At 41.7% G+C, this 28,000-nt stretch overlaps 1 protein-coding gene across 5 annotated transcripts; it reads right to left on the minus strand.

The window, feature by feature from the left end:
* Nucleotides 1-4,152: 4,152 nt before the first annotated feature.
* Nucleotides 4,153-27,986, minus strand: gpt (glutamic--pyruvic transaminase). Of its 5 annotated transcripts, none has more exons than XM_084058115.1 (12): nucleotides 27,771-27,986; nucleotides 21,749-21,929; nucleotides 13,129-13,218; nucleotides 12,466-12,574; nucleotides 11,644-11,777; nucleotides 11,209-11,452; nucleotides 9,533-9,612; nucleotides 9,115-9,251; nucleotides 8,593-8,767; nucleotides 7,958-8,113; nucleotides 6,493-6,605; nucleotides 4,153-4,739 (listed from the first exon to the last, which is right to left on the minus strand). In XM_084058115.1, exons 2-12 carry the CDS (start codon nucleotides 21,887-21,889, stop codon nucleotides 4,649-4,651), a joined length of 1,470 nt encoding a protein of 489 aa, XP_083914241.1. In that variant the 5' UTR covers nucleotides 21,890-21,929; nucleotides 27,771-27,986; the 3' UTR covers nucleotides 4,153-4,648. The 5 variants fall into 5 exon arrangements, with proteins under 5 accessions (XP_083914241.1, XP_083914240.1, XP_083914239.1 ...); XM_084058114.1 differs by lacking the exon at nucleotides 27,771-27,986 and adding an exon at nucleotides 22,482-22,602; XM_084058113.1 differs by lacking the exon at nucleotides 27,771-27,986 and having other exon boundaries at nucleotides 21,749-22,339.
* Nucleotides 27,987-28,000: the final 14 nt, after the last annotated feature.

The following is a 28,000-nucleotide window of genomic DNA, read 5'->3' on the forward strand; positions in this document are numbered from 1 at the left end:
CCGGTGCTCAATCAGTCATTCACTGCAGTGTTAATGAGGCAGGAAGGAAGGCAGCACCTGGAAAGACACACAGGAGAGACAAGAGACAAAGACACACCACATAGAGAGCTAACAGTTTAGTCCTGTGGGCGGTAAAAGAAGGTGCAATCACACCACCCACTCAAAGCGTGTGCTTTTTGAAAATGAAGGGTGCGAGAAACCTTCTTTAGAATAAATAAATAAAACTGTTAACAGATAATTGAAAAAAGTGATACAATTCAAAAGTTGAAAAATGTTTTAATTAACCACTCACTTTCTCAAAGAGGAGGTTGTCATCATCCATGAACTGGCCATGAAACCTGCATCGTCCATTCAGCAACTTGGTACAGGCTAACAAGAAGGCATTTATCTATTGAAACAAGGGAATGAGGAAGTGGCTAGAATTATTAACAAAACCAAAGCTCCTACAACAACAAAATATAAGTATATTGATTTTCATGGAGATGTCAATTGATGTTGCGTTTGCTGATGGCATGAGAGGGTGGACTGTCACATAGCTCTGCCAATGAGATTGAGCGGTCACAAGGACCTTAGTGGCAAATACAATCGAGAAGCGTACACACACTGAGGGCCACAGAGGCCGATCAATGCCTCTAGTCTGGGATTGATTAATTACCCCAACAAACAGTGTGAGGGTACGAGAGCGGAGGAGAAACCAGATCAGAACAAGATGTATCACCCTATAGCGATCTCTGCTTCACTATTCACTCTTGCTCTTCTTATCTCTTACTCTTCTCCCTCTCTGTCGTGTGTGCAGTGTGAAAAATGTATTAAAGAGCCTCTGCAGTGTGGTTCTGTGATTACCCTGGAAAAAGATTTCATTACGTCTGTAGACATGATTGTCTGTCAGTGGTTTTCAACTTTTTGTGCCCAAGGAACACTAAAGGGTACTGTATGTCTCAAGGCACACCTGCAACATGTGAGGTTGTAGATCTGCAATTTTTTCAGATCTGTGGAAAATAATCATCATCATAATAATAATAAAAATAATAACAATATTTTGCCTATGACATGCCCAAAATAGGGATGCCTGGTTGAAAATGGTTCAAATACATATTTGTAGAGTATAGAATATTCATAACCTTTTATATAGTTGTATATATTGCAAATAATATTGTGTGGTCTTCACTAAATCCCAAGGCACACTTGAACTTGTCTCATGGCACACTCACCAGTGTGGCTCGGCACACCATTTGGGGCATGGTCTTTTACAATGCTATACCATTGCCTGGATCCCATGTCCCTAAAACCTGCTGGTTTTGTTATCCTGGAATGTACTGTAGTAGGCAGGAAGACGTTTTGTGGATCACGTCACAGAAGAGAAAATGGGTTGAGGCCAGGCCAGGTTTACATGATGAGACAACATGAATCCTCACTGCCATCAGGCTGGAACAAATCAGAATACAATTTAGGCAAAATCACAAATACATGGAAAGGGAGTGGAATTTGTTTCCCTCTGTACTCAGGTCTGCAATTACGTTGCAACAAACTGCAAATTAGTGTTTCACGCACTGATTGCAGCAACAGTGTGCACTGGGGTTTTGTTGAACTGTAAGGAGCAGCCACACTTTTCATCACAACATACCTTCAAGAGAACAATAGAGTTGATTGGTGATGTAGATGGATGGCCACTGGGGAGATACTTATTGTTGCCAGGACAGTATATATCACTTCCACTCTTAGTATCTTAATTGCACTGTAATGATAGTATGCATTACAGAGAGAGACATTATCAAAGATCAGACATCTGAAGGAGATAATAACATAAAAGTACACATAGGTCAGATAGTATTTTAAAATAGGCTACCTGATTTAACCCAACTTGTTGTCAGAAGGTGGAGGTTGGCCACATACAGCAAAGAAACATAGAAAGAGAACCGCAATATCATAGCTGAAAGGCAATTTTGTATATTTAATGATTAACAAAGTGTCCTGGCAAAGCGGTTAATACCAACAGAATTATTTGCAAGATTAATCAGAGCTTGATCTTGATAGACAACATAGGATATATTCAAATAGTTTTGTAATCGTTGGCTATATTTATAGCCACGCTCAAGAATCTTAAATATGTGTTATTCTCTGTTGTCACAAACTAGTTGTTAAATAGCATATCATGTAAATTGTGATCTCCCATTGAGGTCGGGATATGAGACTGATACTAGAGGTGGTGAATAATAAATGAATAAGTTAACTGAACATGTTTCATTTGGAGTTGTGATGTATGCTCCCCCTCAGTTTGGTTTGAGACCAATATGACATTTTGGTGACATCACATTGCCCCAATTGTCTGCTAAATGCCACCCCGAATCTGGACATCTGTTGAATCACATTCTTTGGCCAGTTGGTCTGTATGCAGGCATGGACTTCTGCACACACGTGCACTCCCACATGTAGGCAGTATGAATGCACAGAAGGATAATTAACCCAATAGTGTTAGGATCCAATTTTATTCACTGTTGTGCAAAAATGATAGCATTCAGTGTATCATAGTATATTGAAATTGCTTTTCAAGATCATATAAGAAGGCCATAATGACAGCTGTCCCTCGACTCGCCTACACTTTCATCCTAAGTAGTGATGACCTCAATTCAAACAGGGGATAAAATAGTGGGGGAAATAAACAAGCACACCTAATTAATTTAAGGTGAAGGCAACTGTAACGTGGAAGTACGTCATGTTGAGAAAGTGAATGGCGAGGGGCTTCAGTGGAGACAAAGCACAGTTTAATTAGGATTCAGGAACCCCTTTGTCAAAGATAATTAAAGTTGACAGCCGCTGTGAAGAGCAGGGAAGGAGAGAACATACCCTCTTCAAGGTACAAGCACTTTAATAGGCAGTGTCATCCTGGAATCTTCAAGTCTGTCAGTTTTGCTTCCTTTCTCCTCCTTCTCTCTCTCTGAGTCTCTCACTCCCTCTGTTTCACATGCACATGCTTACATGTGCATGGTCCTTCAGTACCATTTATCATTCGATCTGGCCATTGTGCTGAAATTGCATACAAGACAGTAAAATACAATACACATAAACAGGGGAAAAGGAAGGTACTGCATCTTACAATACTCTGGAGTACGCTAGAGTCACACTAACAGGCAGAAGTCAATCTGTCATCTGAATCCTCAGAAGTGAGTTTCAACAGTGTGTGTGTGTGTGTGTGTGTGTGTGTGTGTGTGTGTGTGTGTGTGTGTGTGTGTGTGTGTGTGTGTGTGTGTGTGTGTGTGTGTGTGTGTGTGTGTGTGTAAAATATGAAGCCACAAATGGGTCTATGGGCTCCATTATGGATGCATTTCCCACATTGAGTAGTTTAACAGTAGTATTTACCTGTTAAATAAATCTATATTTATATTTATAATATAGAGTAGCTCAATCAATAAATAAATGACCCATATACTGTAGCACCTTCACCCTTTTAGTGACTATTAAATGTGTTCATTACTCCACTCCAACCAGCTCAGTGGCCTGAGATTGGAAGGTCTGGGGTTATTGGCCAGACTGATAACATGGATTCACTCTCACGTTCCCCCCCGGTATCAGTCTGGACTTCGGCCCATAGGGATCGAGTATGAGAAATCAGAAAATTATTTTGATACTTTTCACTGTTGTACGGACAGCAGTTGAAACGCAGTGATTTTTCATACTTGCTCCCTATGGGCCTAAGTCCAGACTGATACCGGGGAGAAACTTGAGAGTGAATCCACGTTGGCCAATGCCAGGCTATAAGAATGGTACCCAATGCTTGGCACGTAGCTTCAAGGGTTAGAGTCCCTGCTGTGATATACTAGCGTCATGTCCAGGGGGTGTGCTTGTCCATTAAGCTGCCTCACGCAATGGAGACAGGAGATAGGCTCCTGACCTATGTATGGGCCACACGGCTCAAATATAAGTATTCAAGTATGTGTTTATGTCACTGAATTAATAGAAATTGTCATTTGAGTTAATAAATAGGGCATGCTTGTATTGAGTGGTGGGTTGAAGTCATGACACTGTTCAAAGAAACAAGTTAGTGCATCAAGTGTGCCCCCTGGTGGTGAATAAAGCTACAGATTGTACATATCAACAATAATACCTGGGTGATTAATTAACAATAAGACATAATATATCTTTACTTTTATTCATAAAATATAAAATCAGCTCTTAATGATCACATACAGTACAAGGGTCTTTCCTGCATGTTGCCCTGGTCAAAGTTTGTTGGCAGCAATGACATAATAAAACCAAGAGTAAATTATGTGGAAACACAGACATGGTCACTCTCATACGGACAAACACCTTCTTAAGCAAACATACTTCACAACTGAAATGACACCGATAAAAGTCATCAAGTCACACATGCAGTATCAAAAATTATATGTCCCTTACAAAGAACTACACATGGGCTTATTTTTCTTTTTAACTTCATCTCTTCCAGTCTCAAGTGTTTTTCTTTTGTTTTGTACAGTTCATGTATGTCTACATGTGAATCTTGTAGTGGCTAAAGTGCATCATCATTAGAGACCCCGGATTCTGCGTGTCTAAGGCACTAATTAGTGACACAGATGTGTTCTTTCTGATGGGATGAGATTGTAATGGTCTGGGGACCTCTGCAGGGGGTCAGAGGAAGGAATGGGGCTATTTAAGAATACTGCTCTGTGAACCTCCGGTGGAACTCCTTCACTTTGTCCAGGAGGATCTTGAGCTTGTCTGTTGGTGGCAAGATGGTCATCCTGTATGGGGGAAGGACAGGAGAACAAAGGTCAATCATACACAGTGGCGCTGGTAACCATTTACGCATCACATGCTTTGACGACAAAGCTTTGCGTTGATGATGATGAAAAAGGTAATGCAGTCAAGCCCATTTCACATGACTATAGCATCAAGGCCAGGCAGGGTCTTGCACATAATAAGTGATAGTAAAGAACACATTTGCAGGTACCAATAGATCAATCAGTACACGATGCACCAGAGTTTGAAGCAATGATTTTTTTAAATCATAATCATTAAACTTGGCCTTGCGCTTTGAAAAGGAAACAGGATCCAAGTTCATATTTGTTGAACTTTGAGCGCTGTGCATCACTGAGGGTTAGCCATGCGGTGAGATAGGCTGACGCCAGTGCTGAGGGCATTTTGATGCTTGTCATGTGAAGGGGGCTTAACCATTAAATCCTGGAACGCATCTGTGTCATTTTATATTTTTAGCTATAACCATTATTTTATACTTTGGCTATTCAAAAATAGCAGATATGCAAGCTCATAGCACAAGCTTGTAGATCTGCTATTTTTGAAAAATCGTGAAAATCTGTGCAAATCTTTAAATATATAATTTTTAAAATGAACATTGTAAAATATTTTGTTCCAGGGACCTCCAGAAGCAAAGATTTGAGTTACAAATGTTTGCTTTAAAAATATATATGTTCAAAGATTTGCATACATTTTCACGCTTTTTAGTAGCCAAAGAAATAGCCAAAGAAATCTAAAATGACAGGAATGCGTCGTCGTCGTCCCCCCCCCCGTCAAGGTCCTGGGTTCGATTCCCACAGGGGACGCTGTGGGCGCTGGGGGCGTGTTCTCTCCTCCGCGTCATCAGCGCCCATACCCTAGGTGGGGTTGGCGAAAGGGCCTTTCTGTGTGGAGTTTGCATGTTCTCCCCGTGTCTCCTAGGGTAGGTACCCTCACAAAAACATGCAGTAGTCACTAATACTGCCTCCCCCTGGCCAGCCGGGGCGCCTGATGGAGGGGAAGGGAACTGGTTGGAATAACGTGTTCCTTCCACGCGCTACGTCCAACCAGGGAAACTCCCCCCTGTCAGGTGACAAGAAGGTCAGTTGGCTCTCATGCATTGAAGGAGGCATGAGCTCGGCCCTGGCCTCCCTAGGTTGGCAGAGGGAAGGTAGTGCCCAGGATTACATAGACAATTGGCACTGGGTGTTAAAAATAGGGTTACAAAATCGTGGGATAAAAATGTAATAAAAAAAAAAGAAATGCGTTCCCGGACTGAATGGGTTAAGAGGGCAGAGGCATAATAATATCATTCTCTTTTCTAAACTCAGCACATACTGTATGGGGTAATGCTCTACTAAATCAGCAGTTCCTATCCTTTTCTGGATCAGGGCCCACTTGAAGATCTCAAAAGTGTTCGCGGCCCACCGATCTTTATTGCAATATTGTGTACAACCTCACTTGCCAGAACCTCACTTGTTTAACAGAGCATGTTTATTTTAATGATTAATTAATTGATTGTGTTCTGGCTTGGATCAATGGGATTAATGTAGTATACCATTTATCAGTATCACAATGAAAGCTCATTTTCAAGTATTAAAGAAAAAATTATAATGACAGTTTTTTTATATTAATTGTTTTATATTAATGTTATATTATGATTAAAATCTTAGTGTTTTGCCAATTATTTGGGGGGGCACTTGCAATATCCTCATGGACCACAGGTTGGGAATGGCTGCTCTAGATGCACCCTGTCTGTACCTGAAGTGGTATGTTCCATCCTTCTGGCCGAAGCCGCTACCGGGGACAAGGCAGATACCAGTCTCCTCTAGCATCTTCATACAGTAGAGCATGTCTGGAGCCTGGCCCGTCGCCTGCACACAATGAACAAAACACAGACAGACATGTCATGAACGATCTCACAATGGCACTGGGGGTTCTATTACCTCAAGCAGGGGTGGGCAACCATGTCATTAAGATTGACCAGTTGATCCTGAGGGGCTTTCTGGTCGATTGCAGAGCAATTTGAAAACCCAGACAAAAACATCTCCTATCGGGGCGCCCGCTTGCCTAGCGGTCCAGGCGCATACCATGTGCAGGCTCTAATGCAGCCTGAAAGTGTGCCGCGGGTTCGCTGCGTGTCTCTCCTTGAGTCCCTGTCTCTCTGTCCATCTTCACTTGAACTATCAATAAAAAAGCAGAAAAGCCCAAAAACTAAAAAAAAACACACACAAAAAACATCCCCTATCATCCACCATCCAAACACACTCAGGTTTGTTAGTGTGACTGTGTACCCCAAAAGGTTATATTATTAGTGCAGTGCAAATGGACAGGAATGGCCAAGGTAGCATATCAATGGTCCAGGTGTGTTACCTGTTTTAAGGCTACTACTACTTTCCAACCACAGCTAATGATATACAACATTACTAGGAATGAGTTCAAGAATTGACAACATGAGACTTAAGACAGCATTTGTTCTTCATGTCGAATGGAAAATTATTTGTTTCATCAGCAACAATTGTGCAGTGAAAGGGACCTTGGAAACACCCTTTCGGACAAACCGCAAATCATTGTACATGACACAGAACTCGGAAAAATAAATAAGGAACTGAAATCTCAACCATATGTATATTTGTACCGTACATGAAACTGGATCAATTTTAGTCTATGGGGTGGAGTGGCAATGTCGGTCAGTCCCCCCACCATTTTAGTCCAAACAAGCTGTGCACCTTCATGCTCTCAGCATGAACCCTATGTTAATTGATTTTGGTGACCCCCTGCCATTTCTCTAGCACAATGGTTCTCAAAGTGGGGTCCTTGAGGGGGTTCCCAACAAAATATGTTTAACCACGTTAAACATGTTTTGCACTTTGGCTATTCAAAATAGCTTATCAGTGAGCTTGTATATCTGCTGTTTAAAAAAAAAAAAATAAGAGTCTGGAATTATTTTCTCTAACTGGGGTTCCTGGCACAAATATTTTCATGGGGCCATGTGGGCAAATACATCAATTTTAGGGTCCTTGACATGAAAAAGTTTGAGAACCACTGCCCTAGCAGCACCCTTAGGCCAACATCGTCACTTGCACACAACAAAACTCCCAATCTAAACACCAGTCGCCAGATTGCCGTGAAACTTTGTTGACCACATTCATGCTCCTCACAGGATGAAGGGCTTTATTCTTGATTTTTCACAGTCATGGTGAATAATGGGGAGTATGAGACTGACCTTGGCTTCTTTGATAGCCTTCTCAGGGATGGTGATGCGGGGGAATGAGTACATAGCACCCTGCACAGGGTTACAGCTGATCCCAGGCACTGTGTTTAGAATCTCCTGCGTCAGCTGGGCCTTCTCTGCCAAGACATTAAGGGTGGTGGTGCGCTCCTGGATAAGGAAAGAGAGATAGAACAAAGAACATATAGAAACAGAGTGAGAGGGTAGAACTTATGGAAAGGTAGTTCATCACAGAGAAAGAGAAAGCGTTGAAGAAGAGTTAGGAACATTGCTAGTCTGTGATAGAGATACAACCTAATCACAGTGATGATAATTAAACACCGCTCAGCTGATTTAACAGACTCCATTACTTAAGCCTCTCACTGCTGTGAAGAATAATGACTGCAAGCATATAGTTGCTGTTGGGTGAAAATGTCCAAAACAGTTAATACTTTTCATTGGTTAAATATTTATAAAACCCACAGACAGACCACTTTCAATTTTCACTACTTTTGTGCGACACAGTCTTGGACAAAGTAGGGCACTATCCCACGAAAAACCCTGATGAAAAGTTGAAATATGGAGATACAAGGTTTCAGCCCGACAGCAACGATATATAACAAGGAGTTGTGGGATTCTGAATGAATTACCTTGATGAAGTTGTCATAGGAGGGTTCCCCGGGCTGTGGGGAGTTGACCACCAGATCCATGAGGGCCTGTCCAGGAACAGGGGGACATAGACGGACTGACACCAGCTTGGACAACTGGGCCTTCACCTCCTCGTCCATGTTGATAATCTCCATGTAGCCCCCTCGGAATCCACACCTGGGTAACAGGGAAAAGATTCTCTGAAGTGAACTCCTCACAGAAACTAAGGACTTTATACCAAGCAAGATGTTGAAAATGTCAAGCTTGTTAAGGTTAATTCTCTCAGATCAGGAGTGGATTCACTTTTATTTTATTTTATTCTTTCATATTTTTGTAAATATTATATGATATGATGATATATGATATGATGACTATGATGAAAAGGTTAGGGTTAAGTTAGTACACTTCTCTGCAAGTGTCCTATTAACTGATAGTTACTACTGCAGTAATCAGGATTAAATACATGTGCAGTGCAACTACTGTTTGACAGTAGTTTGATGACATGTCAAAGTAAGGTGACTTACTCTCCCATGTAACATTTCGAGGTGGAGTGGAAGGATGCCAGTTCCACTGTCTCTGAGTATTCAGGTCCCATCTCAAACAGTACCTTCTTAAAGGAGTGGAACTGGCAACCGTCAGCATACACATTATCCTGGTATACCTGAGTGACAGGAAAGATGAATGTAACACAGTAGAACATGTTGTAAAGCAGTGTAGTGGATTATAGAACCAATGTTATTCATAGTGTTAGTTATTGATGGTTAAACCACTTAAGCCCTACATACTTTGTCATACAACAAATAGCAAAAGTAGCTGATCTACAAGCTCACAACGCATTGCAATGTGTTGTGAGCTTGCAGATTGGCTATTTTCTCTTTTTTTTTTTTTTTTTCTCTATTTTTTGAAAAAATAGGGATGCTAGGATTAAAGTGGTTAAAGTACCTCATCAGCCATTAGGAAGAGGCGCTCCTTTGCAGCAAATCGGATCACTTCCTCAATGCATTCCCTGGTCTGAACTTGACCTGCGTATAAAAGAAAAATAATAAATTATTTCATTATACCATGAAATGTTCTGTGAAATGATCAGGATGAATGATACATCCTTTGCTGCCCTCTACTGACTCATAAGAGAATCACTATGATGACACTGGTAGGCAGGTTTCTGAACTGCCCATATCCCATCAATGAGACGCAGAGTGAGTAGACTGAAATTGTGCCATCTTTAATGAGCATTAGTGAAAAATTAATGAAGAAAAATTATAAGATAAGGTTGAAAATGGGTGAAGTGCTCCATGAATACTCTTAATCATGGCACCTATGTTATCTAAGAAGTCACAAAGTACTGTTACACAAATATCATACAAAGGACCATACCAACATCAATACATGTCATTATCTATTCACAGGTTCATGAAAAAAAGAATACACACATCTGGTTGCTGGGTTAGTGTAAGATCATAAGAAAAGAATATAACCTGCACACAAGGGGCAATTCGAGGCTGAGGCCTTAAGGGGGCTCAGTCCCATAGCCTCTAGATCATGGGTTTTCAACTGGTGGTCCGTGGACCACTGGTGGTCCGTGAAGGTATTGCATGTGGTCCCTGACCATGCATTTAGTAATGTAGGAAAGTGAAGATTTGTATTATATTTTATGTTATCGACCACTAGTTGAGAAACAGTATGATGTATGATGACGCATCAATGTTGTCAGTTTCTTGGAAGTCGGATGTCAAGAACAGAAAGGGAAACTGTACCCGTATCGGTTTACCTGGTTGAGTCATCATTAGTAGGAAATGTGCCCATATCAATTGCATGTGCTTGCTCATACATATGTTGCAATGAATCAGTTAACATGAGTTTAATATGGAGAGTTAGAAAATGAAAGTGTCTCAAAACAAAAAAACAAATGGGGAATAAATGGATATTATGAAATGATCTGTTCCAAAGAACAGAAAATGAAACTTTTTTATTGAGTATCAAAATTAAACTACTGAAGGGAAGTACATTTACACAGCTGACTGAAACACAGATGTTATTAAGTTACAAACCCCAGAGAGAACCCCATATCTTTGAACATGCCAAACTGTTAGATGCTAAAGTAAACTGTTAGATGGAAAAAATATATAATATTTCCTTTTCTCTCATAGCGTATAGACCCCAATCAATGACGTTTACAGGGTTTAGGTGGTTAAGCCAAGCATAATGCACCATCTCAGTTCAGTGCAGGAAAAAAATGATCTTTCAGGTGAAACCTACCCACACAATCAGGCTAAGGGAACGCAGAAACATAATATGTGGAGAAGGGGAAGAAAACAGTCTATTGTAAGCAGTTGTCAGAATGAAAATGAAAGTAACTTTAAAATGAGCATCATCCCCAAACTCAATACAGCCATATACTGCTGTATTGCTTAGGGGTGCTTGAAGAGCACCACAAAAACCTAAAACACCCTTGAACCACAGTATGCTTTGTAAAATGGTCAGCAGTGCTGTCACATGTACGTAGTCATTTGACAGCACGTAGTCAGTAGTCAGCAGGCTAAATATGCAAGACCATTGGCCCTTTCATACACAGAAATAGTAGTGATACATTTGAGACAATAATGTGACATGAAGCTTACCAGTGGGGTTCCCAGGGTTGATGATGCAGAGGGCCCGCGGGTTGCAGTGGCGTCTGGCTTCCTCCAGGGCACGCTGCAGCTCGCTGACTTCCATACTCCAGCACTTCTCCTCATTCAGGTAGTAGTTGATCTGCACTGCGCCCAGTTCAGCCAGGGCAGCCGAGTATAGCGGGTACTGGGGGATGGAGATCATCACACCTGTGCGTGTTTCGCCCTCACCACACACCAGTAGCTTTAGCATGGTCTGAGACAGACGGGCAGGGGAACAGAAATGAGTGAGAGATCTGCACAATACTTTTAAGATAAGTTATATGTCAATAAACCCTGTAAATAATAAAAGTATACATGGTATGGATTTATCACAAATCAAACTTCCTTTCAAATGAAATAGGACATCAACTCAAATATAATCTCATATAAAAGAGCTTTCTGTACCACAATGCCATCGCTAGCCCCCGTGGTGAGGTAGATGTTGTCCGGATCACAGGGAATGCCACCGTCCCTACGCTCAATGTAGCTAGCCACATCCTGACGCACACAGTCTATGCCCTGGCTGGCACTGTAGGCACCTGAGGGGGGCAGAGGGAGATGTTTGACAGGTCACTTACTCATAACAATACAGTGCTACAGTTTGTAGTCCTAAATCCCACAAGTTCACAATGAGTTCCCTTTCTATATACAGTATGCAGAGAATAAGGTCTGTTGTTACTTGTTCACATAAGACTAAGATAAGTTCGCGTTTTTTCTATATTTTAAACCAATTAATATACTCAACTGTGGATTTTTAAGCAGTTATAAGCTCCTTTTTTATTTACTTGGAATAATTGTAATGTGATTACAAATCCATAAAAAGTGTGTTGATTTGAGTAGATTATTTTGTTAACATCATAAGCCTTTGTTTGCTACGCAGCTTATTTTTGATCCCAAACGCAATGCAAAAGATCCATTGGAACTCATGGTGGTGGTAAAGTGTGGGATGGCCTCTAAAAAGTCAACTCACTCTTGCCACTCTGAGTGCGACCCATTATTTTTTATAAATGTTGCTGATCTAAGAGGATATCGCACCAGAGGAGTCAGACTGCGGTGGTAACAAAAAGTATATTTAAGGCCTCTAAGAAGACATAACTCATCCCATTCCCTGTAGCCCTCCTCAGCAAGCCAACAAAGCACAGGTGCAAAATGCACAGCAGACCTTAGGTTTGGCTATGAGTGTGACCCTCCAAACGCTCTCACATACAGTCAGTACACATTACGCACCCATACTGCTCCCTCCACAAGACTGCAGGATGCGCCTTGCTCTACTTTTGGCATCCTCTGGGAATGTGTTGTCATTTAAGAGCTCCGGGTAAGAGCAGAGTGCCAGGACCTGGAAGAGAGAAGATAGAAGAGATAGAGACACAGGAGACAAGGAGACACGTAAGAAGCCAAAAGGGAAACAGTGCACCTAAATCTGCAGTGCACAGCAGTGGTGTGAAGTAACTAAGTACATTCATTCAAGTACTGTATTTGAAAATAGCCGATCTACAAGCTCACACATTGAGAGCTTGTAGGTCGGCTATTTTCAAAAGATTTTTATACATTTGAAAACTTGTGAAATGGAAATTCTGCATAATGAGTACTTTCTACTTTTGGTACTTTAAGTACATTTTGATACCAATACTTTTGTACATTTACTCAAGTCAAATTTTAATTCCAGACTTTTACTAGAAAGCATTGATACTTTCACTTTCACAAAAAATGTAGTACTTTTTCTATCACTGGTGCGCAGAAGATACTGATTAATGGCACTTTATCTACAGCAGAGAAAAACTTCCAGAGCCGAATGAAAACGGCTCCTATATTTAGATAATACACACCTGTGTTAAATGAACACTGAGGATTTGACTGGGTGGGAACAGGAGGTTTACAGTAGGTACAGACCTGACGGAAGAAAGTGATTGGCTGCTGGCCCATGGCGTGGGCATCGCCGATGTTGGCCTTGATGACTTCATCGAAAGGTTTCTTCACTCCCTGAAGGACAGAAATAGAACAGAGAACAGATTGACATGGGAAAAGTGCAGAAACAAAGGATGTGTAAATGGAAAACAACAACATTTTAACCACATGAACCCTTCGGAACTTCAGTGGAAATAGCCGATCTATAAGCTCACAATGCATTGCTTTGCGACTTGTTGTGAGGTTGTAGATAGGCTATTTTTGGTGAAGAGATTTGGTGTAGAGGGGGAAAAGGAGGGGGCCTAGCATAGTCCCCTGGGGGACTCCGGTCAACTAAGTATATAGGGTTTAAGTACTATGTACTTTCCTGTTCTACAGCAAATTTGAACACGGGTCACCCGCTTTATCATACATTACACGCAGAATATAATGTTATCGGGCGTTTATAACATTACATGTCCCATCAATGAGATACACGTATAATATGCAACATCAATATGTATGTATTGTATGCCTGAACAGGGTCAGAGATCTGAAGCAGTTCTCGGAATCTATTTTTACTCCAGAACATGAATGACCTCTGTCTTGACATCAGTATTAAGCCGTCCAGACATGTGACAGTCTCTCTGACCAATGCCACAATGCACAGTCACACAAGTCAATCATTGTTTGGTATCCCACAGACCGCTATTGGATAGTGTGTAATAAGAGATATTTTAGATTGGATTAAAGATAGTCCTTGAGTAAAATTACTCTTTAAGGTGGACTAATTAAAATGGCTGTTATCTATTTATTTTATTAAAAACATATTGTTTGCCATGCTGTTTAATTCATAACAAAACTACTGGTTTGTAATTTGGAAACTGCAGTTTTATTGACAGATGAGCAAACAAGCATGTTTGGATCTTGAGGGAGAGACATAAGTCCTTCTAATTTGAGGCACCTGGTCTTAATAGATCTCCCTTCCCTGGCCTCTCATAAGCAGTCTTCAGCCAGCAAAATAGGGATGCTCTTCTCCTCCATCCACCCATTTGAGTAGTTTAGTGCTGCCTTTGTGGTTGTTTTTGTTGTACACTATACAACAGTCTTCCCACCATACTTTCTACTCATCCATTATCTGACTAACACAACTGACTAACTGACTATTGCACCCTATTAGTTTATCGCAAACTTTTATTATTTTAGTTAATAAAGTTTTAGATGAGCCAAGAGTACTGCACATTCTGTTACTGGGCGAAATTACTTAAAAAGAGAAATACACAAAGGATTCTGCTCTAAATAAAGTACTTATGCGGCGATGAAATTGCCTGAGTATTTAAAAGAAGGCAAATCACTCCAAAGTGACCAAAGTTTTAAATCTTGCCCATAATCTACCTTCTCTGACACACAGACACACAAACAAACATACTTCACAGAGTGACTTCTTCTAACCTCACTCATAGTGACCACAGATTACAGCTGGGGGAAATGGTGATTTACAACAGCAGAGCAAGAGGGAACTGAATGTGTCAAGGCAGATGGAAAAGTGCTGGTTTAGAAAAAAGGAATTTGGAGAATTCATTGTCACGCTGTGTTACTTCTTCCTAGCCCAGCAAAAAAATGTTAAGCAATTTAACAGTGGAGACAACAATGCACGCACACACACACACACACACACACACACACACACACACACACACACACACACGTTTCGAACAGGATGAGAGAGTACAAGTGTACGCACACACAAATACACACACACACACACACACACACACACACACACACACACACACACACACACACACACACACACACACACACACACACACACACACACACACACAACCCAACTACACCAGATGTTTGAAACAATGTGACAGGCCACAAGAGTAACAAACAGTGACTCTGTACTACAACATTCACAGCAGCATCTCTGTTTGTTCTAGCCAGGGGCGAGGTCTTGTGCAGTCCAATCCAGTCCTCAAAAAATAATCTCCTGCTCTCTCATTGGCCACACAGCAGAGGTGTCTCTCCACAAAAACCAATCACATCTCTTGGTCCAGGGTTCCTCCCGTTCATGCTGAGGGGACCCTTTTATCACAAACAGTTTTGTACAGAACAAAACCAGCCTCTGACCCTGAGAACTTTCTCGAAGGCTTGTGCCTTTACAGAATGTACTTTTACGCTGATAAAGACTAAAAAACTAACAATAATCACTGTGAAAGTGGATGCTCTTGTTGTAGCCTAAATAGTGACTGGGTGCTTGGCCAGCACTCAATATTATGCCCTTGGCCTTCAACACTGCTTCGCATCATATTGAGGCTAAAGTCTAAAATCTAAAGCCTGAGTGTTAATTTAACTCCGAGAATGTACAAATGGAACCTATTTGTACACTCTTAGAGTTAAATTTACACTCACATGATTTTACAGTGTAATCTGGCATGCAAATTAGAAAAAAGTCCAAAAGTGATTCAACTGATCCCTTCATCAAAACAAATATTTCATTGCTTTATATGGAAATGTGTAATTCTAGCATGATTCATCTTTAGAAGTTTGATCCCAAATACATATTCAATGTTCTGCTTTAACACGTTTGAAAAACATTGCAAACAAAAAACATAATGTGACAGAAATCCAATCATTCCATCCCCCATGGTTGCACTTGGAGCATTTCTATTAATCACTAGGTGCTCATTAGCACAGAACAAAGGCTACAGAACAGCCACTGTACAGCCTTTAGTAGTACACAATTTGATTGGTGGACTTGTTCACTCATAAACACGAGTAAATGAAAAACTTTAAAATGTGGCAACTTCTACGGCTGCCGGCTGGGACATCTTGGTGTGTTAAATGCTGACGAATAGTTGTCATGAGAAACCAGACTCAGAGTTTATCGGTGCACAATGTTGGCTGATAACAGATTTTTCCATGGTCATATACCGACATTGTAATTCCAGTTTCCACCAGACAGGGTATTATACTCTAATCGTGATGCAGGGTGCAGAATGATGCAGATTAACCCATTTAGACCTGAGGCCGATTCTAAATCCTGACAATTTTCTAAATCCTGACAATTTTCAAATATTTATTCAAAACTTTAAAAAAAAAATGATGTTGCTATATACCGTACTGTACCCCAAAAGGGGTTCGGGGGTTCCCGCCCTGAAAGGTATAGTTACAAAAAGGGGTTCCCGCCCACACTGCTTTGTTATGACCTGATTTAATAGGCTTACTAAACACTACAGTCCAAGGGCTAAACAAGGTACGAAGTATGCTGTATGGTTTGCATATGGTTTCAGGTGGCTTATTGAGTTTGGTTATTAAACAATTTTTTTGTACCTTTGTTGTACCTTTTTTTTTTACTGCTCCTGGTATTGATGATGATTTGTATTGTATGTCTTGATTATGAATGGAATTGGCTTTTTTGTGTTATCCTTTTAGCATTGCTTGCACAATTGCACTTGCTGTACTGTTTGCAAAGTGTTAATAAAGTATTCAATCAATCAATCAATCAATCAATGTCACTTTCAGAGATTTAATTCCACACAGCAGACAGAATTGTCTGCTGTGTGGAATTGCTGTGGTGGAATTGCTGTGGTGGAATAGTTTTTCCACCAATGCATCAACATGGTTGTGTCATTCTTAAGTATCAGCGCATAATATTGGGAATCATTTTGGTATCTGTCTGATAGAATAACTTTCTAAGTAATTATCATCAAATACTAATATGATGACCGCTATATTGTGTATTCCTACTCATAAAGTGGCTTATGGACATTCCCTGCTGGGAGACTCCATATTTGTTGAAACAAATGACATTCCATATACGAGAAAAGTAAAATAATCTTCTGTAACTGAGGAGCAAGACAGAGTTGTGAGAGGAAATATAAAGAGGTGTGCGTGCAAGCATATTTGTGACTGAGACAAAATACAGCAAGAGAAAGAAAGCTTTATAGTCTTCATTCTGGAAGTAACCCAACACCATACAAAGCTGGCAGGTACTCCTCCTAAAATAGAGACAACTAGGCTGACGAAATGTGGCCCAGCTTGAAGAAGCACCACAACAGACATAGTGTAACATGAGAAGAGTGACCACCTGTTGAAGTTCTAATTAATAATGAAATTGCTCAACGTCAAATGAATCAACTATTATAGTTTTTTTTAAACAAAGAATACGGTAGATTGAGTATATCAGTTAGATTTTTACATTTTGTTGTGTGGCATCCCTGGGGAAACAGCTGAGTGACCTTGTGATTATAGAGTGTCCACCCTGAGAATGGGAAGTTGGGGTCAATGCCCGGCCAGGTCATATGAAACACTAAAAATGGTAACCAATTCCTATCTGCTTGGCACTCAGCATCAGAGGCTGGATTGGGGGTAAGTCCCTGCAACAAACTAAGGTCATATCCAGGGGGGCGTACTGGTACATCATGGCTGGGGGATGGTATTGTACATGATCAAGCTGCCTCACGCTACGGAAACAGTAGATAGGTTCCCAAGGGTGCCTATCCCTGGGGAAGTAGGCTACCCACTTTCAACCAATATTATTTCATTTTTGGGATACAGTAAGTGAGACTCATTTTACATTGAGTGATAATGGGGTCCATTTGCAGTAGATTGCAGTAGTTTGCTACAGCTATTGGTTCAGTGTGTTCTCCTTTGAAGGCTGTTTGAATCACAAAGCATGGGAACGCTGTAGGTGTTTGGACGCAAGGGCTTATTTACTGGGTCCTGTGCTGTAGAACAGATTAGAAGTAGAAAAACAATTACTTCCACAAGGTCAAACTCAAAAGTCCATGACTGTGTGTTACTGAATTAACACATTTCTCAACACATTCAAACTCGTGGGTAACTTACATAAAGAGAGAATAATTAAAGGGGACTGTGGCGCAGGCTGTACTGTAGGTGAGCAGGGTTCCAATTAAATAGGAAAAACTCACCCAGTCTCAGACCGGCGTAGACCATCTGGATAAAGGTCAATGTTGTCATTATACTTTCTCCCCCTCAGCCATCAGTGCATCCTTCACCTGGGAAAGACCTTGTTCACCATTTCTTAAATAAAGCACTTAAGAGAAGATGCATTGCACACTAGACTGCGCTCAGTACACTGAGCGTTTGTTTCTATGACGACTTAAGTGGCATGAGAGAGGAAGAGGTCAGAAGATACTAGAAACTGGTGCAACACATTTTTAGCGGTGCCAACCGCTCTACGTTTGACTCTGTCTGCGTGTCCGTCCGTCCGTTTGTTTGAGCACGGGATGAGCACGGCAAAGAAGCAACACATACAAACACACGCACACACACACACACAGACTTGGAGATTGCCTATGCCATCTCTCCTCTCATTGGCCACACGTGCCACTGGTTGTCAAAGAGGGGTCCAGGGACCCCCAGCGTATGTTATGTCCGTCCGCCCGTATGAGCACGGGATGAGCACGGGATTTTAAACAGCTATAACTCCAGTTTGCAGCATGGCACCAAGTCCAAATTTGGTATGTGGACTTAGACCACCAATAGGGACGAGCATGAATTGCTGAAGCCCCGCCCCCTCTGTCTTCCCATTGGCTGGCCTTTAAACAGCCATAACTCAAGTTCGCAGCATGCTACGGAGTACAAATTTTGTACATGGACTAAAACCACCAATAGGGACAAACTGTAATTACTTAAGCCCCGCCCCCTCTGTCTGCCCATTGGCTGGGCTTTAAACAGCCATCATTCCAGTTTGCAGCATGCTACCAAGTACAAATTTGGTAAGTGGACTCAGACCACCAATAGGGACGAACTGAAATGAGTTGAGCCCCGCCCCAAAGGCACCGCTTCCTTCACACAAGGTGTGATTTTTTTGATTCATCAAGCAAAAAGGCTGAGAAGTTCATGGATTGTGATTTAACCACAGGGTTTCCTGCAGGACAAAATGTAGTGTAGGTGCTACTGGAGCACACTGGGGCTGCACAATATGGACAAATGTCATACCTTAATAGTTATGCCAAATATCTCAACAGCGATTGTAATAGTGTGAACCCATATGACTATGGGTTCACACTTATTTTTGTATTTTAAGTGTAGCAACAGTGAAATCTAAACATGCTTCAAAAAACTGCATATTACTGGCAACTGTGGTAATGGTGATTTTTTTTCAGGGGAACAGTATTTTAATGATGTCACATGCACGCCCACCGCCACCGGTATATCTGTTATGCAAAGTAGCCATTTGGGTACTTGGCTCGTAAATCTAGGGGGGTGAAACTGTTCCAGTGCAACGCTGTGGTGTCCCGTGTAGCGACCAAAACACCACTGATTACAGGTCAATTACTCTCTTAGTTTAAACGACTGACGTTTAGTCGCGGTGCTGACCAATTCAGTCTCGTGGGGCGGCTAAACTGAACTGGTCTGGCGTATTCCCTCAACCATATGTGTGTGTCATAAAACAGGTAAACTCTACTTGCGTCACACTTTCTAAAGTAGGCTAATGTGTATGCCCCATACGCAAATAGATGCAATATTTGAGCACATAAAGTGAACAGCCTCAGACTCATCTCTTAACTGTTGAGTGTACCACTATGCAGTCCTCATTGTTCATTAATCCCTTTGAGAGTGAAACAAATGTAATCAAATAGACCCTTTGATTACATTGTACACTCTCCGAACTAAATTAATACTTTGGATTTTACAGTGAAGGAGGAAAGTCTCTGGTTTCACTAGGACTTCCTGATGAACAAATAACATACCACCAAACAGGTTACTCCAGTGGTTCCCAAAATGTTTAGCTCTAGACCCAAAAGAGACATTTTATGTCTTCCTGGAACCCAACCTAGTGAAAATAGCCAATCTACAAGCTTACTAGAGCTTGTAGAGCTGCTATTTTCACGGCTTGAAAATGAAAATGGATACTAGAAAATGGATATTTACTTGAGACCCATAAAAATGGGCCCGTGACCGGTGACCCAAAGGAAGGAAGAGAGAGTGTGGATTGGGACAGATAGTGCAGATAATCGTTATTGGTTTACTGGTTACTGGTTGAACATCATTGCCAGGTCAGATGGTGACAGGTTGATATTAACAAGACAGACAAGAAGCTCAGTCTCGTAGACTATGGACTTTCACCTCTTCCTTGGGTTCTCTCTATGAACAGCTGTGATAAAATCGCATAGGAAACAACAGCAATGAAAGAGAGATAAGGAAATAAAATGACAAAGAGGAGAAGAATGATCTTTAAAATCATTGTATTGAAGTCATATTTGTAAAGAGTGACTAATTGCTCATAAATATGTGTTTTTATTATTAGGCTATTTAAAATTCCCTGAACACCACTACACTCAAACAGATACATTACGAACCAGTAAGTTAGTGTTTCCTTTTGGTGCTCTGTCAATTGTAAGCACATGACAAGGAGGAACAGACATCTGCACGTCCACAATTAGCCTTGACCTAATTAGTTCCACGTGTCAGAAACACAAACTTTCCTTGATAGCTGATGAGCAAATCAAAGTTGTACATTAGGTTTATGCATAATAACGTCATACATATTTTCCCCCATCTCCAGTTTGGAGGACAATGACATGTAGGCTCTCAATCTCTTTGCAATCTATGTTGTCATGAGTTGAAAACTATGGGCTACTGTATATACAAGACCTTCATCTTAAATATATACATGTTACCACATACAGTAGGCTAAATTGTTCTTGCAGTCCACTGATGCTGGAGCTACAAAGGCAATATAATAATAATAACTTTATTTATAGCACTTTTGTGAACAGAAGTCAAAACAAATCACAATTTAAAGGATGCCAATAGAATGAGTACATAAACGAATGTTGAGACGCTAGGCATTACCAAACATCAACCCAAAAGTTGCCCACTGTACAAAGCACACAGTGAGTGTTGTACAGTGTGTGCTGGTGATTATGCAATGTACAGTATCAGACCAGCGTGGCACTCTGGCTGAAATGCCAGAGTGCCAGCAAAAAAAGCTTGAAAAGCCTTTTAAAGTATGATTATAATGTATAACACAGTAGGAAGAGATCTAATAAGACGGTGCATTATATCCAGAGGCGGAAAGTAACTAAGTACATTTACTCAAGTACTGCACTGTCTTAGGTATTGAGGTATTTTTTTTTTTACTTTACTGGAGTATTTCCAGTTTTCAATAGGCTACTTTTACTTCTACTCCACTACATCTCAGAGGCAAATATTGTACTTTTTACTCCACAACAATTATTTTTTGACAACTTGAGTTACTAGTTACTTTGTAAATTTGGATTATTATGATAAAACATGCATTGAACACTTAACCCTATGCATACTTTGGCGATTTGAAAATAGCCGATATACAAGCTCAAAAAAAGATCTTGTAGATTTGCCATTTTCAAAGCAGTTTTTTTTTTCATTTGGAAACTTGTGAAATGGTACATTCTGCATAATGAGTACTTTTACTTTCAGTAATTAAATATATTTTAATGCGAATACTTTTGTAGCCTACTTTTAATACTCAATTAAATCTAGAATAGCGGACTTTTATTTGTAACAGAGTATTTCTACATTGCGGTATCGGTACTTTTACTTAAGTACAAAATGTGACGTGAGTAGCCTACTTCTTCCACCACTGACCGATTACATATCTTACCTCTTTGAGCTCTTTCTCGATCTGCACGGCGCGCTGCACGATGGGTCCGCGCACCGCATATTCAACCTTCTTCACGGTGGGGTTCATGGTGTCGAGGGTCAACACCTTGCCCCGGGACCTGGCCACTCCGTTCTCGGTCATCTTCTCCTTGGCTTGGATCCCACTGAGCGCCGACAGGGCTCTGCCGGGAGGAGAGAAGGGAGCAATCATTGAACCAGGTTGCTGGTAATCATTCCGAGCCCTGGTCAGGATACGAACGCCTCTAGACGGCAGCAGTTGTATCCGCGAAGCTGACATGATTGTGAATCTGATTCTGATGTCACAAAAGTCTTTGAAAAGTGTGAAAAGGGGTAGTTTAGAGTTTGTTGTTGCGCGCTGCCTGGCGACCACCGTCGCGCTGTACTTCCACTCAGGACTGTCTGTGACCAAACTTCTACAACGTATACCCACGCAGACCTTTGAACCTTCCAATCGTTTTTTTTTAGAGAACGCGGCTTTTATCAGGAGATCATACGAGTTCAGAGATAGACTGATGATGATGCCCCCTCCAAAACAGCGTGTGCACCTAGAATGACCCTGGACTTGTTTGTGTCTTCTTCTGAATGTGCACGCATGGCTACTATATAAGGGACAGAGAGAACCCCCACCACCCCTTTTGTATGTGGGCTAGGGGGCTACCAATACCACCTTCCCTTTTCCCCCTCCCCCTCTGGTTCTCTATTATCCTACGCACCGTTAGGTTGTCTATCAGAGCCGGTTCACTTCTCCGGTTACCGAGAGGCAGGGTCAGATATGTGAAGAGTAGACCAGGGCAGCGGCAAACTTTCTCTCTCTCTCACTGGTCTGAGTCTCCCTTTTCTTTTGTCGTGGAGGAGCGCCAGCCCGCTCTTGGTTTTGGGAGGAGACATGTTACTCTGCATAAAAGAGCTTACTCCTCCTTTTTGGCCGTGAGCCCAAGTAGTAAAGCTCCGCAAGCAAAGTATATCATGCAAGCAATGCATTAGACTTAATGTACTAAACATCGTAATCAATTTCCTTTTACAATTCAAGCATTCTTGACCATTTTATTTTTTAGTATCCTTTTATTTTACAAAGCGAAATAAAATGGAAATGGACAGACGGACAGGGTAATGTGTTAACTATTAGTTGGTCGCCTGGTGGGATCTGCAAGTTCACCGTAAGAAGGAAACACATGCACACAAACCCCCTCCAAGCTGATCCCAGATGAGCTGCTAGGAATGCAGAACGAACCTGAGAGTAGTAATAGGGTCACTTCCCTGTAATTACTCCTGAACTGAAGCCTGAGGGGGGATAACCTACATGTGACTGTTTACACCCACAGCATACACACAACACATAAGAACATGCAAAGCAAAGCTATGAATCATGTTAATGCTGATAAGCTGTGAGATAAAATTCTGTGTACACATTAGTGCCATTGTTTCTCAAAGTGACTTTTAGTATCCATGTGCCTTGATAAAGTCATAACAATTCATTTATCAGCCTGTGACCTATTTGATACAGTATCACCAGACAGATCAAACCATAACATCATGTTATGCAGTAGGCTATTTCAGTGAACTTATTTCTTATCAGAATGAGGACAAAGTCTGTGCACTTCAAGTGCACTCAATATTGCCAGTATTATCAGGGTGCTATTTTCCATAGTGCTTGGATGTTGAGTTAAAGCGGCACTATGTAACTTATTTTTTATTAATTAAATAAAATTTGGTCCTATCTGTATGGTAGTTTGTTAATACAATATAACTTCTACAATTGGGGTGGTTGTATTTTGTCTCCCTCTCCTCTATTGAGACATTTAGATCAGGGGTTTTCAACCAATTGTGAACGAGGGACCACCACCCTGACTGAGAATCAACCTGGGGACCACTGTTGTGTTGGGTGGAGATACGGCCTAAGATTATAGTGCTTTGCTATGCATCCCATGTCTATACATCCCACTGTTTCTAAACCAATTGTCCACGTACCACTGGTCCATGGCATAATTAGGCCTGCAGGTGGTCCATGGGGAAATGTTGTAAAATGTAAATACATAAATAAAATAACTTTGTTAAATGTAGAGGTCCATCAAATGTAAAAAATAATATTTGAATTAATAGGCGTGGTGTGGGAGAAAAAGCTTGAAATCAAATATTGACCATTAAGGCCTTGATTTAATTTGTTGCACGATACTATGTGCAACAAATTATATCAAGGCCAGGCGCTATTTAACTGAAATGTGTGAGTGGTCCGGATTCCAGAGCTAAAAAAAAGGGTTGAGAACCACTGATCTATTCCTATCGCAGGGTTACCCTAATTCCATTCGCTTACTTTATTCAACCTTCCATTAAACTCATGTTACCTGATATGAGTGAGCAGTACACATGCAATTATATTATATTTCCTAATAATGCCATGCAGCTAATCTGGTACACTCTCTCTTCTTGAGATTCTACCCCTTTTCTGTGGAAGTTCTTGCCCTCCGACTTCCCAGTAACTGACATTTCTGAATCATCATAGGTCACCAGGTCATTTAGTGCACTATTCCGTGGAACAGTGCACTAAATTAACATAAAATTAAATACAAAAATCTTCGCTTTCCTACATTACTAAATGCATGGTCAGGGACCACATGCAATACCTTCACAGACCACCAGTGTTGAAAACCACCTGTTGAAAACCTCTGATTTAGATCGTGTCAAGGTCATGTCTCACCTAGACACAGGATCTGACAAAATTTGACCTGATGGTCAAGATTACTATTAGCTCAATGGTAAAAATGTCAGCACCGGGTTCAAATCTGGGGTAGAAGAGTTAAGTTACATAGAGCAGCTTTATTGAAAGAATAGACTACTAGACCACGGTTCTCAATGTGGGGTCCTTGAGGGGGTTCCAGGTCCCCAGCTAAATGACTGATAAGTTAAACAAAATGGACCCTTACAGGTCTATAATTCAGAGTGTACAAATGGACCCTTACAGTCCTCAGAGTTAAAGTAACACTGAGGATTTGACAGTGTAGTTTGGGGTTACAGAGATATAAAAAAATAAAAAGTATTAAATGGGGCTGCATGGTATATAATGCATATACCAAACTGGGCGTCATATTGACGGTTGACCAGAGAATACTTCTGAATCGGTCACATTGATCATTAACCAGAAACTACTGATGTCTGGAAGGCAATGTGAAATCAGACACAACATTATTGGTAAGTACTAAAATGGCATTTTTACCCTATCGAGTGTCCTTTACAAAATAAATCATATTGAATTTTGTATTAAACATCAGTTTCAGGCCTTTAAATGGAAAAAAAGACCACACACAGCGCTACTTTGTGATATATTTATCTTGCAATAAGATATTTAACCAGCAGAGGGCAAACATAAACAGTGATTTAATGTGATTGTGAATGTCACAATAGTAATAAACACATTCATTTATTAAATAGAAATGTATAAAGCTCTGTGAACAAATTAATTGAACAAACATGAAAAAAGAGGCATCAAGATAACAAATACCATTCTCTTAGAAGCCAGTCAGTTAAACAGAGTAATTTAAAACAGTGTGTGACATCACGTGACACTGGAGTCCAACTATGACAACGGTGAATAGCAGCTTTAGTGAACAAACAGCAGAGATGAAGAAGGAAAACATCGGAGAGTTTTCCCTTGGTTCTCCAGCAGTAGTTTTAATCATCTCATTTCACATACACTGCAACGCAGCTTTTCAGATTCAGGGTTTTGGTTTGAGGTCTGACCAGCATTCATAGTATTGGTAGAGAGAAGACAGGTTGAACTTGCCATGATGACAACTACTACAGTAAAAAAAGTCCATCAATTACCTTTTAGGTGAAATTTCATATTGGATTAACATTAACAGCACCACTGCCCTAAACATGGTTCCATATACGGTAGCACCTGTTGTTAATGTGCTATATAGCAATCCCAAAGAACCCCTGAAGCACCCTTTTCTTTTAGTGTGTAGGGTTCATGTGGTGAAGCTTTTCTTCAGTAATGACATCTCTCCCTAACCTTTTGCTCCAGTAGTCTGACAATAACAGCTCTAAAGGTAGACTGAGAATACATTTTCAAGGGAGATAATCCTGCCTGTTCACAATTATTTGAAAGGCGTTGAAAAGGAAAAAGCCTTGCATTAATGCATTCTGTTGGTGAATTAACACTAACGTTAGTCATATCGGAGTTTGAGATCAAAATATACCAAACCAAAGTATGTTGATTTAAAACCCAGAGCCACCAGTGATGGCTGAGAGGGTCTGTGTGGCCACAGAGCGCAGGCCAAAGGTGGGCACTGAGAGAGGTGTGAGCAGGAACAGCTGGTGCTGTAGTGTCTGCAGACTGAAGCATTTACACTCCTCTGTGATTAGGTAGCACTGCAGCGGCTGGTGGGAGAAGCCATGGGCAAACTCTTCATGTAGAGCGTTGCCTCTCTGAGCCTTCTCTTCAGGGGAAACACACGGGCTCTCCTCCTGGCTGAAGTAGCGTGCGGTGGTGAAGGTGAAGAACAGCCTCAGAAGTTCCCAGCAGCGGGCTTTGGAGGGCAAAGGCGATTCACTGGATGGAGGGTTAGCAGAGGCCTGCACACAGGAGACAGAGCGGCGCGTTTCACGGTTGATGACAATGAGTGCCAGGACGTCGGGGCGGAGGGATACAGAGCCTGGCAAGCAGCGCTCCCCGACAGCCAGGCAACTTCTCAGTGTCTCCACCAGAGGAGACCAGAAATGCCCAACCAGCTCCCTCTCAGCCCTGAGCAGTGAGGGAGTGGGGCCACACAGCACGCACACATCCACACCTGGAAGCAGCTGGAAGCGGAGCAGGCGGTGGGCCACGGTGGGGCTGCCATGGGGAAGGAATACAGGGTAGTCACAAGAGGCAGATCCAGACATGGAGAGAAACCGCAGCAGAGCAGATAGTAGCACTACTTCCTGTGGTGCCAGGAGCCACCACTTCTCTGTGGCAACGGCAATGCGCCCGTGGACCATGAGGCATCCAAACTCACTGTCTGCGGCCTGCGTGAAGCTCTCCAGAGCCTCCTGCAGCAGGGCAGGGTTAGGAGGCAGTAGGCAGTCAGCACAGTGCGTCAGACTCCCCATAATGCCCTCCTGCCTCCCCTCCAATAGCTGATCGATGAGGCCAAAGCAGGAACGGAGGTCCCTCTTCAGCCGCTCCACATTCCTGATGTTCACCAGCTCATCCTGGCCCAGAACCAGCACCATGCAGCTCCACACATTCTCCAACAGCCGACGCAAATGGAGATCCTCCGCCTCTTTACTGTCACGTCCTCTGCCTCCTCCAAGTTGTTGTCCCTTCACAGCAATCAGTATCACACTATCATGGAACACTCTCCACACAACTTTACCTCCATGGTCAGTCTCACAGCTGGACAATACCACGCCCTGCCCAACTCCAAACATGTGAACCCCATTCAGGGAACCAATGACGGAGAAGGGAAGCTGTTTAGAGGCTCCTCGGGTAAAAAGTGGGACCCCGCTGTTGGCTGTGAGGCAGAGAAGCTGCACTGATCCATCCTGTAGCATCATCCTGGTAGTGGACGTCACTGTTACCAGATCTTGTGAGAGAAATAAGCAGCCAGGTCTATGAAAACAAGCCCAAAAGAAGCGACTGTAGTAGGCCACATGAGCAGCACTTGGCTATTTGAAAACAGCCGAGCTACAAGCTCACAACGCGTCGCGTGAGCTTGTAGATCTGCCATTTTCAAAAAGATCTTGAAAAGAAAAAGTGAAATATTTGTAATATATTTGAGGGGGGCAATCCACTGTAGCATTTACAAGCAACTTTACAGAAAAACTAGCCCTGAAACATGTGAACCATGGCTACAGAAAAACAAGCCCAAAGTCGCTAATAATAAGCGGACAGGGCAACACTGGTGGACGTGAAACTGTTGCTAACGTTAGATTCTCTGCTGCAGACGTCGTAACATCTCGCGAATTACGTTAGCTGAATGATACTAAGTGCTTTTTTTTCCGAGCATCTTATCCGTACTTACCAGACGTCAAGTACAGATGATGACACACACAGATGAGTCATTTCTCTGTTGGAAACTGCACAACTTCTGCGTCCACAGACCAGGCTGGACATTCAGTTTAGTTTAGTGCCTTTTGCAGCAGCTTGGCTCATTTCTTTTCAAAGCTAAAGCTAACTTTCTTTTCCGCGAAAGGATACAATACCGGTTTCCACAGCAACTGCACTCAGTCCCATTCAAGTTTAGTTTTAGCA

This window comes from Gymnoscopelus microlampas, assembly GCF_963454915.1.
Source record: "Gymnoscopelus microlampas genome assembly, chromosome: 5".
NCBI classification, from domain to species: Eukaryota; Metazoa; Chordata; class Actinopteri; order Myctophiformes; family Myctophidae; genus Gymnoscopelus; species Gymnoscopelus microlampas.

Coding starts and splice junctions, on each gene's coding strand:
- gpt (XM_084058113.1), bottom strand. CDS start 22,045: ATGTCAGCTTCGCGGATACAACTGCTGCCGTCTAGAGGCGTTCGTATC. Junction 11,778..12,465: donor TTGTGGAGGGAGCAGTATGG/GTGCGTAATGTG, acceptor TGCCCCCCTCAG/GTGCCTACAGTGCCAGCCAG. Junction 8,768..9,114: donor TCGAAATGTTACATGGGAGA/GTAAGTCACCTT, acceptor CCTGTTACCCAG/GTGTGGATTCCGAGGGGGCT.